The sequence below is a fragment of the Haplochromis burtoni genome, unplaced genomic scaffold (assembly GCF_018398535.1).
Source record: "Haplochromis burtoni strain Fernald_Lab_line unplaced genomic scaffold, NCSU_Asbu1 Contig_370, whole genome shotgun sequence".
Lineage (NCBI taxonomy): Eukaryota > Metazoa > Chordata > Actinopteri > Cichliformes > Cichlidae > Haplochromis > Haplochromis burtoni.
The window spans coordinates 84,355-102,019 of NW_024582731.1; the positions used below are offsets into that span (position 1 = coordinate 84,355).

General features: G+C 38.3%; 1 protein-coding gene across 2 annotated transcripts in view; it reads left to right on the forward strand.

Moving 5' to 3' along the window:
- Positions 1 to 677: 677 nt before the first annotated feature.
- Positions 678 to 17,665, forward strand: part of LOC102291916 (integral membrane protein 2B) — a 24,650-nt gene continuing 7,662 nt past the window's right edge. For both annotated transcript variants that reach the window (XM_005943428.2, XM_005943429.2), the window contains exon 1: positions 678 to 926. In XM_005943428.2, coding sequence (XP_005943490.1) covers positions 843 to 926 — 84 coding nt within the window. In that variant the 5' untranslated portion in view covers positions 678 to 842. The remainder of the gene's footprint in view (positions 927 to 17,665) is intronic.

The window sequence follows — 17,665 nt, forward strand, 5'->3', positions numbered from 1 at the left end:
CAAACACACACACACACTCTTTGGTGTTGATGAGTTGGTTATGCAAATATATCCCAGCAAAGTAATAAACTCTATAAACTATAGTCATAGTAATAAAGTCTTGAGTTTAGTGTATGTAATCCATTACATTTCGGAAGTAAATTATATAATATTTATTGACAGCTCTAGGTACTAGAGCAACAGTCGTGATCTAATCACTTTCATAATATTTGCACAGTTTTAATGTTCTATATTTAAATAAAACATTTTAGTCTATTACTTGCCTTTTTTGTATTATTTATCTATTTTATTATTTAACAGCCATTTATATGTTCTTTTAAGTAGGTATAGTACTAAATATGTTAACTGAGTTTTTCGTTTATTGTTTTCTGCATTGTTTTATTTTGTTGTTTATCTTGCATTCCCATTGCCTGTGCTTCTCGGCTTATTGTAAATCGTTTTGAAATACATGTCGTACATAGAAGAGGCTATAAAATAAAGCATAATAAAAGCAAGTATAATAAGGTATAATAAAGCACGTAGATACAGATGTTTACATAGTTTCACATTGATGTTGCTTGTAAGCTAAGTTTTAAGCTTGGATTGTGCCATTTTGCTTCGTATTTCAGTCAAATGTCGGAACGTCTCAGACTAATCGTCGTGGATATGCTTTTATTTTGAAGGCCGGAAGCGCGGTCACTCTAAGTCTAGCTTTACGTCGCTCTTATCACAACAACAGACTTGGCCGGGGAAGAAGTGCGACTTCTTTTTATTTCGGAGCAAATTCTCTTTGCTGTTGTTTGCTTTTTGTTGTGTTGCTTTTTTCCCACTTTCTGTCGGAGATTGTCACCACTTGTTTCAAGATGGTCAAGGTATCATTTAACACGGCTCTGGCACAGAAAGATGTGAAGAAGGACGCCGAAACTCTTATTCCCGAGGAGGACAAAGTGAGTAGAAAATGGCTAACGGCAAACTAGGTTCTCGGTGGGGGGAAAGGCGCAGTTAAGCATAAATGCGTAGAGACACAATACTGTTGTTTAACAGGGCTCCTGATATATTTCAGTTTCCCCACTCTTTGAACAGTTTTAAATAATACATTTTAAAATCATACAATATGTTTTTAAAATACTAACGTCAAATAATGCAGAGTTCGGTGGACGTTACTTCCTTAGGTGGCGTTTGTTTTTTTCACCTTTGATACTCTTGATGTTTCCGGTATTTTCTACTTGTTTCCATTTTTTTTAAAATCTATTTTATACACTGACTAAATGCCACATAAATATAATATTTACACGTTTTAAGTTGGTCTGGCAATACTCTGAAAACATTAATGTAAGTTTATGGGCTCTAAAGTGCAGGAACGAGCTTTGCTTGACTTTTCATGTCGTTTTAGAGGTCAGCAAGTATACTAGCTGGTTAAAGCGTGTAGTTTCCAAACCGATCAGTCAATAAACAGAATTTGATTTTGGTGTTTGTTTTTTTTTAACCCCAAATCACGTGTAGATTTTTACCTGACAAATTTTAAGATGGGTTTTAATCTGGTTTCGTATTACAGGACTTGTCAGGGTTCTCACCAGTTATTCCTCCTTTTTTTGCAATCAGTTCGCCTCAGACTTCAAGGACGTGAAAATGTGCTGAGGGGGGGAAAAGAAAAAAACACAACAGAAAATGCAGATGTTATGTTATTGCGTCTTGGTGAAAGGTGCCACTCTCAAAAAAGAGAAAGCATAATAGGTGGGAACTTCCCCATCACTAAACTCAAAAGTCCATGCAAATTTATTTATATTTAGTCTGCACCTCTCAGCAATTAATGACGGCTTAGGAAGGAAAGGCTTCACAGGAAGGCATAAGAGTCTGTCACTTCGCCAACCTCTGTGGTCTGAAAGGTATGTATGTAGAGTGTCCTAGAAATGTCATTCACAAGTTAGAAAATCCCCCCCCCCCCCAAAAAAAATAAAAAATAAAAAAATAAAAATGCAAAAACCCAAAGGAGTGCTGTGCAGTATGGTGACACTGCAGTGCATTTCACACAATATTCACTAGAAAAGTGCAACTAAATGACAGTTTTGGAGTTGCAGAGTGGCTGTGACTGCTGTGTGATCTCAACCTGCGAAGGAGCTTGTTCAGCTGCTTTTGAGCTGACTTGTGGAGTTGAATGTGTGGGCTGCTGAGGCGTGTTGCCTCTCAGACGGTAAAGTCTACAAGATCTTCCCGCTGGCCTCCACCCTGTTGTAAAACGAGCTGTCTGTTGTTTCTGTTTCGTTCTGACTGAGGACGTCTGGGCTCTCTCTGTATGCAGAGAGCGCTGCGATGTCAACCGTGCTACATGTTGGAGTTGCAAACGCAAACAGCTGCTTGTAGTTTCAAAGATGTGCAATGAGTGACAAACCACAAAGTGTAATTCTCGATGAGAAGCTGTGAGAATATCTTATCTTGACTCGTGGTGAGAGTTCTGCCTTAGCTGGAAACTTTCACACAATCTGCCTGCTTGGTTATTGTGGGATTAGACTGCATGAAGGTGGCATACACCTCCAACCCCCCACCCCCCTGTGTCTTGAGCTTCAGTGTCACAGACTTTTATCTTTTTAATCTTGATAATCAGAGCTTAATGTGCTCCTTCGGAGGGATTGAAGTAGAAAAGAGGCGATTCTGCACTTCGTTTGGGGTTGTGTTTTGGGGGATTTTCTAGCACTTGTGGAGAGAGCAATTGAGGACTTTGTGCCATGTGTCTCGTGCGTGGGGTTCAGTAGCATTTAGTTGAAATGTAATCCTTTGAAGTCCTTTGCTGAACCTTTTTTAAAGTAGATTGTATCCTCTGGGTTTTGTTTTTTTTTAGAGTTAGATATCAGCCCCTATCCTCTAATTTGATTTAAATTAACAAAGTCTGGATAGGATAAGAAGTGCATTATTGTCCCAAAAGTCTGAAAATTTCTTTGTTACAACCGCCAAAAATTAACTCAACCTGTAAAAAAAAAAAAAAAAAAAAAAAAAAAAAAAAAAAAAGTTCAGAAAACTAAAGTGAAGGCGCTAAATAAGTAAAAGTCTAATGCAATAAAATACAATGCAAGTTTTAAAAAAAAAAAGAAAAGTTAACATTTAAATAAAATGTCAAAAAGTGGCAAATATATAATAAAGTGTCTGTATAAAGCAATATATCTCAAACTGAGGAAATCAGAACAAAACAGGATAAAGCTGTAGAGGAAGTCCGGTGCTCATGTGGAAGAACAGACATTTCTGATAGTGATTAATGATTGATTTATCATTGGCAAAGTCAACAAGTTCTTCATAAATGAGGATGCTTTACTAAATTTCTAAGACACGATTTAAAATTCTGCACTGTATCAGATCTGTTTTTGAATGTATTAACATGCCCTCAAAACGAAAAAGAAAAAAAACATTCTACAGTCAAGGAACGAGGTGTGTGTCTTGTTGCTCAACAGGATCCAAAAACTGATAAAAGTGGTTATAAAATATAAACGTTTCAGGCTAAAGCTATTAGTAAGCAGCTGCTTTAACAGACGGTTAGCTGATTTAAATTAATCGCAACTAGAAAAAATCCATTTATCCCAAACCACCAACAGAAGTGGACAGGAGCAGAGATGGAACAGGAAGTTTTATTACCCGCATCCAGCACGCGAAGCCAGTCCTGTCTGTAGCAGTGAGAGAGCACTGGATCATATCTAATCTGATTTAAGTACCCCTGAGTAGCGGTCATAGGTGGATGAATATTAGCTGAATAAGTGAAAGACTATTAAGTCTTTAGCAGCTCCTCTGGTTCTCCAATCCCTCATTAAACGTGTTGAACTTTGTTTTGTTTATGTGTAAAAATTGCTGAGAGGAACAGTATGCTAATACAGTACATTAGCCTTAGTTTAGAAAATAGCTTGGAAAAAATCATGATGTGATGTAAATTCAGTTCTGTTTTTAATTTGATTCATTTCTTCTTCAGAAAGTACCGATAAAAATACCATTAAAGTAATGGACTGATAAGCATTATCATTAAAAATACAATTAAAACCATTCACCATACCCATACCTCATTCTGTTGTCAAGGAAATATGTTGGAAAGTGTTTTCTAACATATTTAGAAATCAAAGAATTATTAAAAAAAAAATCTCCCATGGAGCAGGCTTGAGTTTATCACACCGTCATCTATTTTGCCTTCATGGAAATTTTCCTGCTGCTCTGCTTCCTGAGGGAGGAATCTGCTCTACTGGTCAGACCGCACAGGACCAAACAGGAACTAGCAAATGTTTTATGTTTTTGCCAGTTGTGTTTATGTGTGTTCGGGAGGTTATTTGATTATAAAAATAGTCAATCTGTTGAGGTCTTGGCTCCTGTTTGTTTTCTTTTCCTCATTTCTTTTCCTCATTGCTCATGTGAACACAGACACTGTTGTAGTTCAGTGAGTTGCAAATCTTGTAAATGTAGCAGCTTGCTGGTTTACTGCCATATGTGCCGATTAGTAAACAACAGATGAGTTATGATACAAAAATAGGATGCTTTAAAGTGCGGGATGAGCCAAGTCTTGCTGATACAAGGTGGCCTGATGGCAGACACTTGAATGTGCCATGAGTCTTGTGGTCTGACAGGCTGGAGACAGTGAGTTTGTCTGTAAGCCATCCCGTTCTGCCCTCATCAGATGTTTTGGTCATTCCTGCCTCCTGTTATAGCTGTGAATTTTCCTTGGATGTTTGGATTCAGATACAGTTATTAATCATTACTGATTGGGGAGAATGCCACATGATTATTATGTATGGTAGGAGGTCTCACAAGATCAGCCATTTGCTCCTTGTTGGTTGGTAGACTAAACAAAAGAATGTCTGCAGGAGCAAAGAGCGGTCCAGACAACAGCAGACTGTTGAACTGTGGAAGACTTGTTTCACAGGGAATGATAGAGATCCAATAGCTAACCAAAACTTTGATTGCTTGCCACTGGAGGCTGAGTAGGTGAAAGATCGACAGCAATCCAGTTAAAAATCCAGCACCTGCAACTGCTGATGATCACAAACTCAGCTACAGAACATTTTTCCAATTTTTACTACTTGTGAATAGATCTTGTTAATTAAAGGCTGTATTTGCATCATCTTGACTCTAGCTGAACTAAGCAGTGAGTATGTTCTGGCTTATATTGAGTGATGAAGACATACTTTGCCAAAGAAAAAACTTGAATTTTGATAGTTTCTCTTTTTGTTGGGTTCCTCTTAACTCTCTGAGTCACTATCTGTCTGATAAACTCTTGTCTGACTTCCCTTTCATTTTCATTCTTCTTATATTTTAGCTCAGTTATGAGCAGAAAAACAGCATATTGAACTTTTGTAAACTTGAAAATTTATAGTATTCTTTAAATAAATTGAATAACAATTATCAGCATGTTTTATGATGGATACAGCTGTGTTTGCATCAAATACAAATTTCTCTAAGATTGGTTGGAAATGAATTAAAGGTGCTTGATTATGTATCTGCTCTGAGTAAATAGATGTTTTTTTTAAAAAGTGACTTGGCGTATTACCAGACAGCAAAAAGCCATGTGAATGAAACGCATAGAGGTTCATGTATAACAGGAACAAATTTGCAAGCCTGTTTGGCTTCACAGATACTGCTTGAGTACTTGTGGTGTATTCGGGGACAGCTAAACTAAGCATGAAGATATGCTTAGCCTAAATATTTAGCTTGACCTATTTTCCCTCTATAGTTGTCTCAGTGACTGTCGTTAGTATGAGACACACTCAGGATTATTGGGGATTGTTTAACCTGTTAAGGTCTGACAGAAACATCCTTGCACAGCAGTTGAACTGAAGGCCATGACCGCACCTACAGAGCAGTGTGCTGTTTGTGATGTGGCTTTGCAGCCCTTTATATTGTCTGCCTGATTATGTTTACAGTCTTTCTTTTATACAGGATGGCTGTGAGCCATGCACAGTCATAGTGCTGGACTTGCACCTTTATACTTTCGGTGTTGTTCCTAGTTGCTATATAAGAGACAGCTGCTGTGTAGCCACCATACACTGCATTTGGTATAGAATGATGTCAGTGTGTGTGTTTTATAGCAACCTTGCAAATAATTTGCAGGTGACCGTAAACACATTAGGAAACTCAGCAAGTATTAATAGCAGCTGTAGCACCCTGTGTCCAAAACCAGAACTTTGTTCATGTCCAGTGAAAAACCTCTCATACAGTCAATTTATCCTATTATTTAATGCACAGAAAATAATCTATCATAATATTTCTGAGTCTGAGATGGTAAATTCAGCTTTAGCCAACAGATTGGTTTCCCACCCCCCAAATTAAAATGTTTGAAACAGTTATTTGACTTACAAGTCGGCAGAATAATTATTGCAAATTTAGTAAAATCTTTATGCTTTTTGTCCACTTATTGTTTATTTCAAGTGTTAATAAATATACTATTATATCTGCTTTACAAAATTGCCGCTTTGTGCAAATTTAGAGCGTTCTTCAGTTAGATATTTTCTATTTAATAAATTATCAGTTTTATTGACCAAGTGCTTCAACAGCACACTACAGGATTTTCATCACATTAAGATATTGTCATTGAGACAGTGCAGTTTTGCATTTGTAAGGCACATTTACACAACAAACACATTATTAGTACTTAATGTTAAGATGAGAAAAACAAGGCCAATATATGATAATTTGGTTTTAAATGACGAAAACTGCTTAGATGGTAAGGCAAATAACTTCCAGCTACCTCAGCTTAACTTTGGATGGAGGAGCACCTGTGCTTACCTCACAGTTGGTGAGCGGCAGTGTTTGAATCAGGCTGTAGTGCTACAGCAGTTGCGGGTGGTGCTTATTAAAGATCAGCTTTCACATCTCTGTCCTCAAATCAACTGCAGCCGTGTCGAGCTGAGTGTAGAACATCACAGGAGGAAACCACTACGCTGAAAATTTCACTCTCAGAAGAGTCTAGTGTTTAATTTCGTGCTTAAATATAAATGTTGAGTTCTCCTGACTTGATGGGCTTTTTTTTTTTTACTTTCAATTATAGGTTGAGAAAAAGTTTGCACGACTTAAATTATATTTTTTTTAAATAAGTAAAACACAGTCAGCTACCAAGAGACTTTTTTTGTAGTGATGAGAAATCACTTTTGTCTTCAAGTCAGGTTAAATTTAAATGAATACATTTTTAAAAAGTAACAATCAAGACAAAGCAGCCAAACCACTCCCCCATTTATTTATAAATGAGCAAGTTCCTGGGACCAACGTCGTGCAACCTCTGTGTACTGACTGTGCTACAAAATGGCTTCTGCAGCTGCGTTTGATAATAAGTTTGATTTGTCAAATAGAAGAAATGAGTCTTCAAACTATGCATATTGCAAAAGTGTCAAAACCGTCTCAGTGTGCGACTTCATCCTCTCATTCTGTGATGAGTGAAATAGATGATAAGGTTGAACTTTGGCCTGTGCGTGTCAGCTAAAAAAGTGTCTAAGCTGAAGTACAGATAAGAGAAGTATACAGCGGTCCCTCGTTTATCGCGGTAGTTACATTCCAAAAACAACCTGCAATAGGTGAAATCTGCAAAATGTTTTAAGATTGTAAAACAACTCACTATAAGCTTTATACACTTTTCTCAGACACACATGAACATTTTCACACTTCTCTCTCTTGTTTAAACACTCTCAAAGTTCAAACCTTCGTAGAAAAAAAGTCCAGTATTATAGAATGAAACCAAAGGAACCCGCAGGTGCCTTTGAGGGTCCAAAATGTTTCGTTGACATTGTTGTGTTTGTTTGGGAGAAAACCTACAAACATACAGTGCAGCACTTCAGAGTCGCACTGCTAGCGATCGAAGATTTATGTAAATTTGACAAGCTGAACGCATTCTGTACTGTACAGGAGACGCAGCATGAGATTGATTGACAATAGTCTACAGCCAATCAGGACGCAGAACACAATGCACTGTTAAAAAAAAAAAAACAGCATGCAAAATTACGAAACAGCGAGGCCGCAAAAAGTGAACCGCGTTATAGCGAGGGACCACTGTATTCCGAAGATTATGAAACTAGACTCCTTTTCCCGTATATAGTCTTTTTGAACATCAACGAAACTAAGCAGTATTATAAAATAAAGAGTGCTAAGTATTTATTTTTTTTATCTCTAGTTGTAGCATTTCATTTGTGAACATTTTCTACTGTACTTTAAACAAAGTTCTGGTACTTTGTAAAAATATACACTGCTGTCACCAGCTGTCTCAGGCTATGTCCACACGTACACGGGTATTTTTGAAAACGCAGATTTTTCTATGCATTTGGCCCTTTCGTCCAACACATAAACTGCGTTTTGGGTCACTGAAAACGCAGATTTTTAAAAACTCCTGCCAAGGTAGAGATTCTCAAAAAACTTTGTTTTCGCGTTTACGCGTGGATGAGGAAAATGGAGATTTAGTCATGCAACGTCAAAGGTGTGCGCCTTTTTTGGCGTCACGATGTGCGCCACGTTTTTGTTTACATGAGATGAATTTCTACAACAGCAGATAGAGACAAAATACTGTTGCTGTTAATCTTACTATCTGCAGTTTTTACACGCTTGCGTATACACACGCAGTTACTGTCCATTAGGGCTGGGCCATATTATACCGTTCACGGTAATACCGGTATAATGTTAGGCAACGATAGGAAAATGAAATATCGCGATAGAATGGGAGTAAAACGCGCATGCGCAGTGCCTTTGTTTTCATACGCACATGGCCGATTGTTGAGTGAAACAGATGAACCAGAATTGGTTTGTAAAAATGGTGCAACTTCCGTGATGTGGAACTGGTTTGGTGTTTGTCCGTCAGATACACAACAAAGCACATTTTTTTGCAGAACATGCAAGCGGCCGTCGTTATTGTCGTATTTGTCGGACTAAGATGCTCTTAAATCTGGGAGTAATCTGGGTCCTAAACTCCGTATGCTTCAGGTCAAACAACACTGCAGCATCACTTAGAGTTAAAAACTGTCTAAATTCTTTCATCTTTAATAAAACGATCAGCATTGCTGCTTTACCAGGTGTAACTATAAAGTTTAACTTCCAGGCATCCATGAAAACAAAAGTTATTACATTTAACGGAGTTAGAAGTTAGCAGGAAGCTAGCGGAAGTTAGCTCGCTAGTTTCGCTAGTTACCTAAGCATGATATTGCATGTTCTGACTGAGAGATTTCTGAAAAAAATCAAACGTACAGCTCTGCTATCACTTCCAACATAAATGAAGACAGGAAACTAAACAGCAGTGACGTTTGTAGGGTTACTGAAGTTGGGCTAGCTGGTATATAATGATGTGCTACGTGATCGCTAGCGACACAGCTATGTTAGCATAACATAAACAGTGAAGCTGGAGGACGAACACTAACACTTTTCCACTTATAAAAGTTAACGTGCCTGATAGGTTAGAGACAAATGCAATCGCATGGCAGGATGCTGTAAACGGACCAAACTTCAGTCAGGAGAACAACTGAGATAATCCATCCACAATACGAGGTTAGTCATTAATATACTGCAACAACATGGGAATAGAGCAGCTGCCAGAGAATTCAACATTAATGAATCAATGGTACAGAAGTGGAGGAAGCAAGAAGAATGAGTTTAATAAAGTTTGATTTATCTGACTGCTTTGTTTCGCTTAATGTGCCTTATAATCCCGTGCACCTTATGGTCCGAAAAATACGTACTGCACACTGCAGTTTAATGTTGCAAAGCACCTCTTTTTAACTTCAGTGGATATTATACATGGTTATGCTCAGGATATGTCAGCCCATTTCTACTGGAAATGCCTTTTGGTTAAACTTTCAGCAAGGAATTTGCATTTGCACTGTTACATTTTTATAAAGCTTTAATGTACATAAAAACCAGCTTCTTGTTTAAGTGAAAATAAATGGAAGGTTGTCTTTTTGCGCTAGTAATGTTGTGGAGTTGTATTTTGTCTCGCATCAATTATATCGTCAGTTATATCGTTATCGCAAATTTTCAAATATATATCGTGATAAATATTTTTGGCCATATCGCCCTGCTCTACTGTCCATCCATTTAGAAAGACGGAGTTGTCAGAGTGAACTTCGGACGTGGCTTCTACATTCAGCACAGACGCTCTCACAACCCAAATCCCGACGCCAACGTCATCGTCGATTTTGAATAAAATAATGTTTTTTTTTAATTAAATGTTTATTTATGTATGTTGTATGCATTTTGTCCATTTCTAAGTTGTGAGTCAACACCAGCCAAAATACTGTTTTTAGTCATTAACATTTGAAATGATGAAGGCACTTTAAAAGTAACACAAAATTCGCAGTCTTCCCAGAAAAACCAAAAACTTTTCAGAAGTGCTTAAAGTTAAAATCCTGTTTACTCTTTTCCTTCCAGGTTCCTAGACTTCTGATTGGCAAACATACAACATACACTGTTAGGATTTGGCATGTTCTTGACACCGTTTGACTTCGTTTTTGGCTTTTACATGTGGACAGGATTTTTTTTTTTTAAATCTCTGTTTTCAAAAATACGTGTGGACGTGGAGTTTAATAAACTCAGCCCTCTGCTCCTTGCTTCTTAAAATATAACACGACATTGGAGTAAATTCTCGACCATCTCACACTTCTGTTTAATCAGTTTTCTTTGTAACATTTATTCAGCTGTGTGAAAACTATAACTTTAATATCAGCCGCACCAATTTACTCAGGAACAAATAAAACAGTAGTGAAAGACCGCGCAAGGTCTGAAAACGGCAGAGCACTTTTGCAAATATGTGACGTCTTGATAATTCGAGCAGATATTTGAAGTTTACACAGCTACATTCTCACTTGAAAATATCTTGGAAAATTTTGTGACCCAGAAAGAGTAATATTAAAATTAAGTAGCTGCTGCCATTGTTGGAATTGGCTGGGCCACGCTATGAATTCTGGGATACGTTGGGCCACGAAGAATACCCCCAGCCCCCAGGGAAATGAAGGACACATTTGTCGGCCGCATTTGGAGGAGCCTTTGAATTGCAACAGAATTTCCCTCGGGATAAATAAAGTTCTTATCTTATGAATTGAGTCTTTAAATGTTTGAGCAGTTGTATCTGCCGAGCCTCACAGTTTGGGTGTCATATACTTTGAGTGTATGTGGTTTTATAGAGGCTGAGCTGGAGCAGTTACATGCTTACACCTGCTGTTTATGCAGACGCTCAAAGGAACCTGTGGTTGTATCTTGTTGACGTTGTGGGCATTTTGAAGAAAAACTTTATTGCAGTATTTAGGTTAAGAGCTTCATGTACATACTTGCTGTGCTTTGATTCCTAATTTCAGCATGAAACCTGGTGAACCTCCCTGCCCTGTCTGACGACAGTATAATCAGCTATGGAAGTAATCATTATCATTAGTAGTCTGTTGAGATTTAAAAGGTCTCCTTTTTACGTAATATTGATTTTCTTTTTCGTCTATCACGTCTTTCAGCAAACAATCGAATGAAAATAATGTTTTCTCTCAGTTTTGAGAAGGAGCTATTCCACATGTGCCAGTAAAAAATTTTCTTCCACCTTCACATTCATCAGTAAACCTAATTACAGATTTGGATTACAGACCTAACCTTTCCTCAGTTGCTCTCTGCTTGTTTGTTCTCTGGTTGGTGTCTCAGACACGTGGGCTGCTTGAAAAGGATTACAGTGTAATCAGTCAGATGGAGACTCAGCCAGAGAGCTTTAGCTGCCTCCCACAGGACGCTGCCGACCACTGAAACTCAAGAAGAGGGAGGATTAACTAAGCAGGCACATATATATGACAGCAGCTATGAAGCCCATGCACATTTACATAGTGCACACTATCTGAATGGTGTGCACAGCCACTGCTTAACGTAGTGAAAAAGTGTAGGGTTGCGTCCCACCATGATGCTATTAGTATTATATCTGTGACACATATCTAAGTCCTAATGTATGTTTACATACTTATAAATACACTGTGTGGTGGAGGATCAACATTTAACCACCTGTAATACACTTCAGCCACTGGTAATACACTTCATGAACCCCTAATAGGATTTCAGCTCTTCCCTTAAATGCTTCTGTAAGTACACCAAGAGCTACTTTTAAATCTATTTCCATTAGAAAATCCACACTCTTTTAATTTCTTTACGTTGGACATGAGTGCTCTTATTCTGCAGTGGGTTTTGTTGTTATTTTTTCCTTTAAGCCAGTGTGACACACTTGCTGCCTTTGGCTTTTTAAACGCAAAGATTTGCTGCTTTCTTTCAAATTCCTTACACTCTTTCTACTCTTTCTTCTTTCGACCTAACGTTACCCAGTTACTGCCTTCACAGACACGCTATGTAGCTCAGAGGTGAAGATAAAGTTTCATGTGTAGACTGAAATAAAACCCGCCTTGGACAGTGATACTCGCCTGTATCCACAGAGATGGAAACACAAGCCGTCCTCAGGTAGACTGATGCTTATGGACAGCATTATCTGCTTAAGACATTTACTGAAAGACTGAATCGTGCTTAGGATCACAAGGAGTTCTAAATAGTACTTTATTTGCATATTGATTATTGACAAGGAAAATGCCACAATACAGAACATGAAACATATTTGTTGAGGTGAACTGAAAAAGTGTTAAAGCTTTCAGTATGCCTGCAAAAGACAAAGAACTGCATTAATAGGTAACCAAAGCCTGACAGAAATGGAATATATGCATAACTAAAATATTCCTGAAATAGTACCATAATGAATTGAACATACACACACACGGCTGCCAGTGGTCTACATTTAATCATGAAGTTGCTTTCAAAGCAAAAGTACTTTTGCTTTTCAGTGAATTCTAGCTTCTCAAATGAGCTTTTCCTCATCTTTATACTGTCATACATTTAATATCTTTATGCTAAGCATAAATATCAACATTGATCCCCTAGTTTAATTTACTTCATGTCTTATGTTACATTAAGGTGTAAAAGGCAAAAAGAACTTCTCAGATTTATTTCTGGAGACTTGATCGTCTTTTACTTTCAACAACTAAGCAACACTGTAAAGCTTTTCTGTAGGGCTTCCACTACTTGTTGACCACTGAGCACAAACATCATTTATTTTTCCTGGCTGTCAACTTTAATTCTGGAAAATTAACTGGGTTTGTTTATTTTGTTGTTGTTGGGTTTTTTGTTTTGTTTTTTGGGGGGGGCAGGGTTTGTGGCCACAATGACTCTAAAGATCTTCACACACAGATTAATAGCTCTAACCATGTGAATCCACAAACATAATTAACTGGAAAATGTTTGTTTGTTGCGGTGGGTTTAGTGTGGTCAGCTCGTAGGTTCATCTCAAAGACACACAAAGACCGTCATTGATCCCTGTGGTGTTGTGAATGAAGCCCAGAGGACACTTCAGCACAGTGTAAACCAGCAGCCTTCATCCTCACAGCAGAAGCTCAAACCTGGGATTTTCGTGGCCACCAGTGTTGGGTTTGTTCCTCAAAAAGAGTGCCCTAGTGTGTAGTGTATTACACAATGCTCATTACTTTTCTCAAAAGTAAGGCTGTATGTTCATTAATTACTTACCAGAGAAAGTAACTTATTGCACTACTGTTGCATTGCTTTTGCATTACTCTATAAATGACTTTGTACACAATTAACAATATAAACCACACTGCAACACAAATCCCTGTCCTAATGAGGACACACAATCTTTTAGTGTTTGCACGAGAACACAAAAATGGTAACACAAAGGACAGTCGAAATCCAGCCCAAAGAGATTTCAAAGCGATTGCGAGTTATATTACTGTAGAAACATGTGCAGGTACTGAAATGTAATCTGATTACATTAACCTCACACTTTGGAATGTGCTACACCCATCACTGGTGACCACCAACCACAACAAAAAGCTTACACAATAAGTCGTTCCTGGCTTAAGAACAAAAGAGGACGTGTCATTTAACCAGACAGCACTGAGAAACAAAAATATCATTGTGTATAAAAAGATGTTTGTGTTGAGAGTTGGGCCAGCTCAGATATGTTTCAGTTTCATATACTTCATAAACATTTTTAAATGTAATGATAAAATTAATAATCTGTAGGCCCTCAAATAATGATGAAATGATACAAATTTTGAGTGTTGAGTGTAGAGTTTTTGACTGTACATATTGTTCTCATGACGTCGGCATGCATTCCCATGTTGACATAGGAGTGGTATAATGAGGGTGCGTGTGTTGGAATTATGAAACGTTGGTCTGAAGGCCTGTTGGGTCTTGCTGTTGGTGAGACTTTAAGAGATGGTTGTAAAACTGGAAAAACACATAGCAGTGCTCCACAGCAGAGGTCCTGATACAAACTTTGTCTTGAAATTTGAAAACGTTTTTACTTGGTGAACTTGCTACTGATGCTTCCTCGTCATGCTTGATGGTCTGTGCATTAAATTGTTGTTGGAGAGTAGCGAGCAGTTTTCAGATTGTATGTTACCACATGCAGTTCATCCTTCATTAAAGACATGAACCAACCATAGACGGTCAGCTGCAGTTCAGCCGCAGACCAGGTCTGACATATATGTTATTAGTAACATCCATTTCACCATTTCAGGGAGAAAGTCGTCATCAGTCCTTATTTAACCTCACCCTTAGTAAACTTATTGCAGCTTTGCCACTGGAGCCAATATTCACACCCTTTTTGGACAGCACTACTCTACACTTTCCAGCTTTAGTTTCCTTCCTTCTGCTCTGTTCAGTTGTGGAGAGCTGTGAGTACCTGTGAATGAGCTATTTGCTTGGGTTAAGTCTCTTTCGTGATATTGAATCGGGATCCTTAAAGTAAATGTTTTTTAATTAAACTGCAATACATGCGTCCTTCCTTGAAGGTCTCAGAACTCTTTTGTTCTGTTTGCTATAGAGACTTCTGCTTTTTATGTTTTGCTAACTTTTTTTTTCCTTCCCTTAAAACCAAAAAGACATGTCAGTGATTGGAGCAAACCCCTTATTTAGCAGAGGTGACCCCAGCTATACAGCTGATGGAGAAAAGCCTCAGGAAATGTTCCCAATTTGGTGTCTTTCTGCCAGGCAGTGGTGGTATTAAACTGACTGCATCTGACACTAACATGTTGCTGATCTGTCAGCCTGTGTGTACTTTTTAAACGGTCTCACCCCCACTTCCTCTTATTTGTCTGCATATTTGCTTTCATGCTAACGTCTGCTTTTTGGTTCCTTTTTTAATCGCTATTTCTGTTCATTCCAGGAAAAATGTTACATTCTAAGAGTCCTCTCCTGCTTTCTGTACTTTGACTTGTAGATCTGAAAGGGCTGACTGTCTATTTCTCAGCAGCCACCCTGCTGCTGCTTTAAAAAAACAGAAAAGGCTCTTAACACTCTTCTTCTCTACCCGATATGCTGAAATGCATGGTAATGCTTCACTGACCAATCAAAAATGTAAAAACAAGTTTTAAACTGGAAGTCAGCTGTTCTCAAAGCAGATAATTCATGCTGACAAGTCTTGTTTTGTGATGACACAGTATATCTGCAGGCCACAAAAGATGAGGATGTCCTAAAAAAATTTATCCAGTGTATAAATGTGTTAAGTTCAAGTACTAAAACATGAAAAAACACCTTTAACATTTTAGTGATTAGCGATCGTGGCTCAAGAGTTGGGTGTTCGCCTTGTAATCGGAAGGTTGCCGGTTCGAGCCCCGGCTTGGACAGTCTCGGTTGTTGTGTCCTTGGGCAAGACACTTCACCCGTTGCCTACTGGTGGTGGTCAGAGGGCCCGGTGGCGCCAGTGTCCGGCAGCCTCGCCTCTGTCAGTGCGCCCCAGGGTGGCTGTGGCTACAATGTAGCTGCCAACAACAGTGTGTGAATGTGTGTGAATGGGTGGATGACTGGTTGTGTAAAGCGCTTTGGGGTCCTTAGGGACTAGAAAAGCGCTATATAAATACAGGCCATTTACCATTAACTACGATCAGTATGACAAAAGACTGTGTTTGTTCATTTTATAAAATTTACACATGTAGTCTTGACCTTGGTCTAACCAGGATGATTTAATAACCATAATATCCCCTGGGTTTGATTATATAATAATAATAAGCATTTTCCTGTCAACCCTTGTGTTATTGTATACAGCACACTGTTGAACTGAACCAGTGCTAGACCAATAAGGATTTTGGAAATTAGCAAACACACTCTGTCTGGAAATGCATGCTAAATATTAGCCTTTTTTGATCATTTAATTGTTGCATGGGTGTACATGCGTGGTTTACATATGAACATAGGAGACTTGGATGTTCTGCTTTAGTTAAGACAGAAGGATGGGCCTTTTACATAGTGCAGCACTGTGAGCAATTTGTCTTTACATTAAAATGTTTGGTCAACCAGGTTAATTATGAAAGCAAGCATAAAGCATAATTATGTAATATCAGTGCCCCCCACCCCCAAACCTCCACAAAAAAAGATTATGAAATGTTTTCGTCTGTGTTTCTGTAACGGAAACCGCACAATTTATTTTCAGACTTAACAGGAAATTTAAAAAAAGAAAATGGTATTCACAGGAAAGCAACAGATCAGCTGTACTTCAGACGTGTTCCCAAATGTGTTGGAGGTTTTTATCCTAAAAGAACGTGCCCGGCTGGAGTACACAGTGTAGGTTTCGTTTGCAGCTAAAACTCCTGTTCTTTTCATAGTTGTTGAATTACTTGCCCATAATCCCATAATCTTCATTTCTCCTCTCGGCTCACGTTAGAATCTCAGCTTCCTTTGTTACGTTGTTCAGAGAAAGTAACTTTTATGGCATAAACAGAAATCGCTATTAAAACAAAAATGCCAGCTGGACTTGCATGCAATATCATTTAGTAATGTTGCCACGCTTGCAGCTTCGTGAGCCTCTTCTGGCAGAGCGTGACTTTCAGCTGATGCAAATATAACAACTTCTCATCCTCACAAAGACAGTATTATTGTGTTGGTGGTAAAGATGCCCTTTGAAGTGTCCCTGCATTTATTGCTACTCAGCAAATGAACGCGTGCAAGGTTCTCCACAAATGTGGATTGTTTTTTCTTCCTTTTAAAACATTTGGACTTCAATGAAAGGGGGCTCTAAATGCCACTGTACAATAGCTGCTCAGGAGCAAACAAGAGAACTGGTTGGAAACTGGTAAATAAAAGAAAGCGGAGGGGAAAAAAAATCAACATTTGCTGCCTTAAAGCTACCAGGACAGCTTCAGTGCTTCTTGTTATCGGTTCTTCCAGCCTTTGCAACTCGATTCAAATCTAATAAAAGAACATAGCATAAAGAGATCATTCCAGTGACACGAGAAACCAGAACAAGAAAACATCCTCACCTTGCCCAGATTTTTTTTTTTTTTTTTTTTTACTGCCCACTGGTCAGAGAGAGAAGAAGAAAATGTAAATCAAGTAGAAGTTTCTACCTGATTGAAACTCCTTTTAGTCACTATTCAACAAACAGAAATTGTAAATCGGATCTTATTGTAGTTTCCTCTTTCCTGAAGATTCCAGTGAAGTTATAACAGAATGAGTTGAGAGCCACACTTTCATTTCTGTTTTCGTTTCTTTTCACGTTTTTAGGTATTTTTTCACTCTCTCTGTTTGTTTCCCCCCTCTGTGATTCGCATCATGATGAGTCACCCTGATGCTGTGTTAGTCTGAAAAGAGATGTTGAGCCTGCTTCATCTGATCTCAAGAAAGCCTTTGTTTTCTTACACACACACACACACACACACACACACACACACACACACAC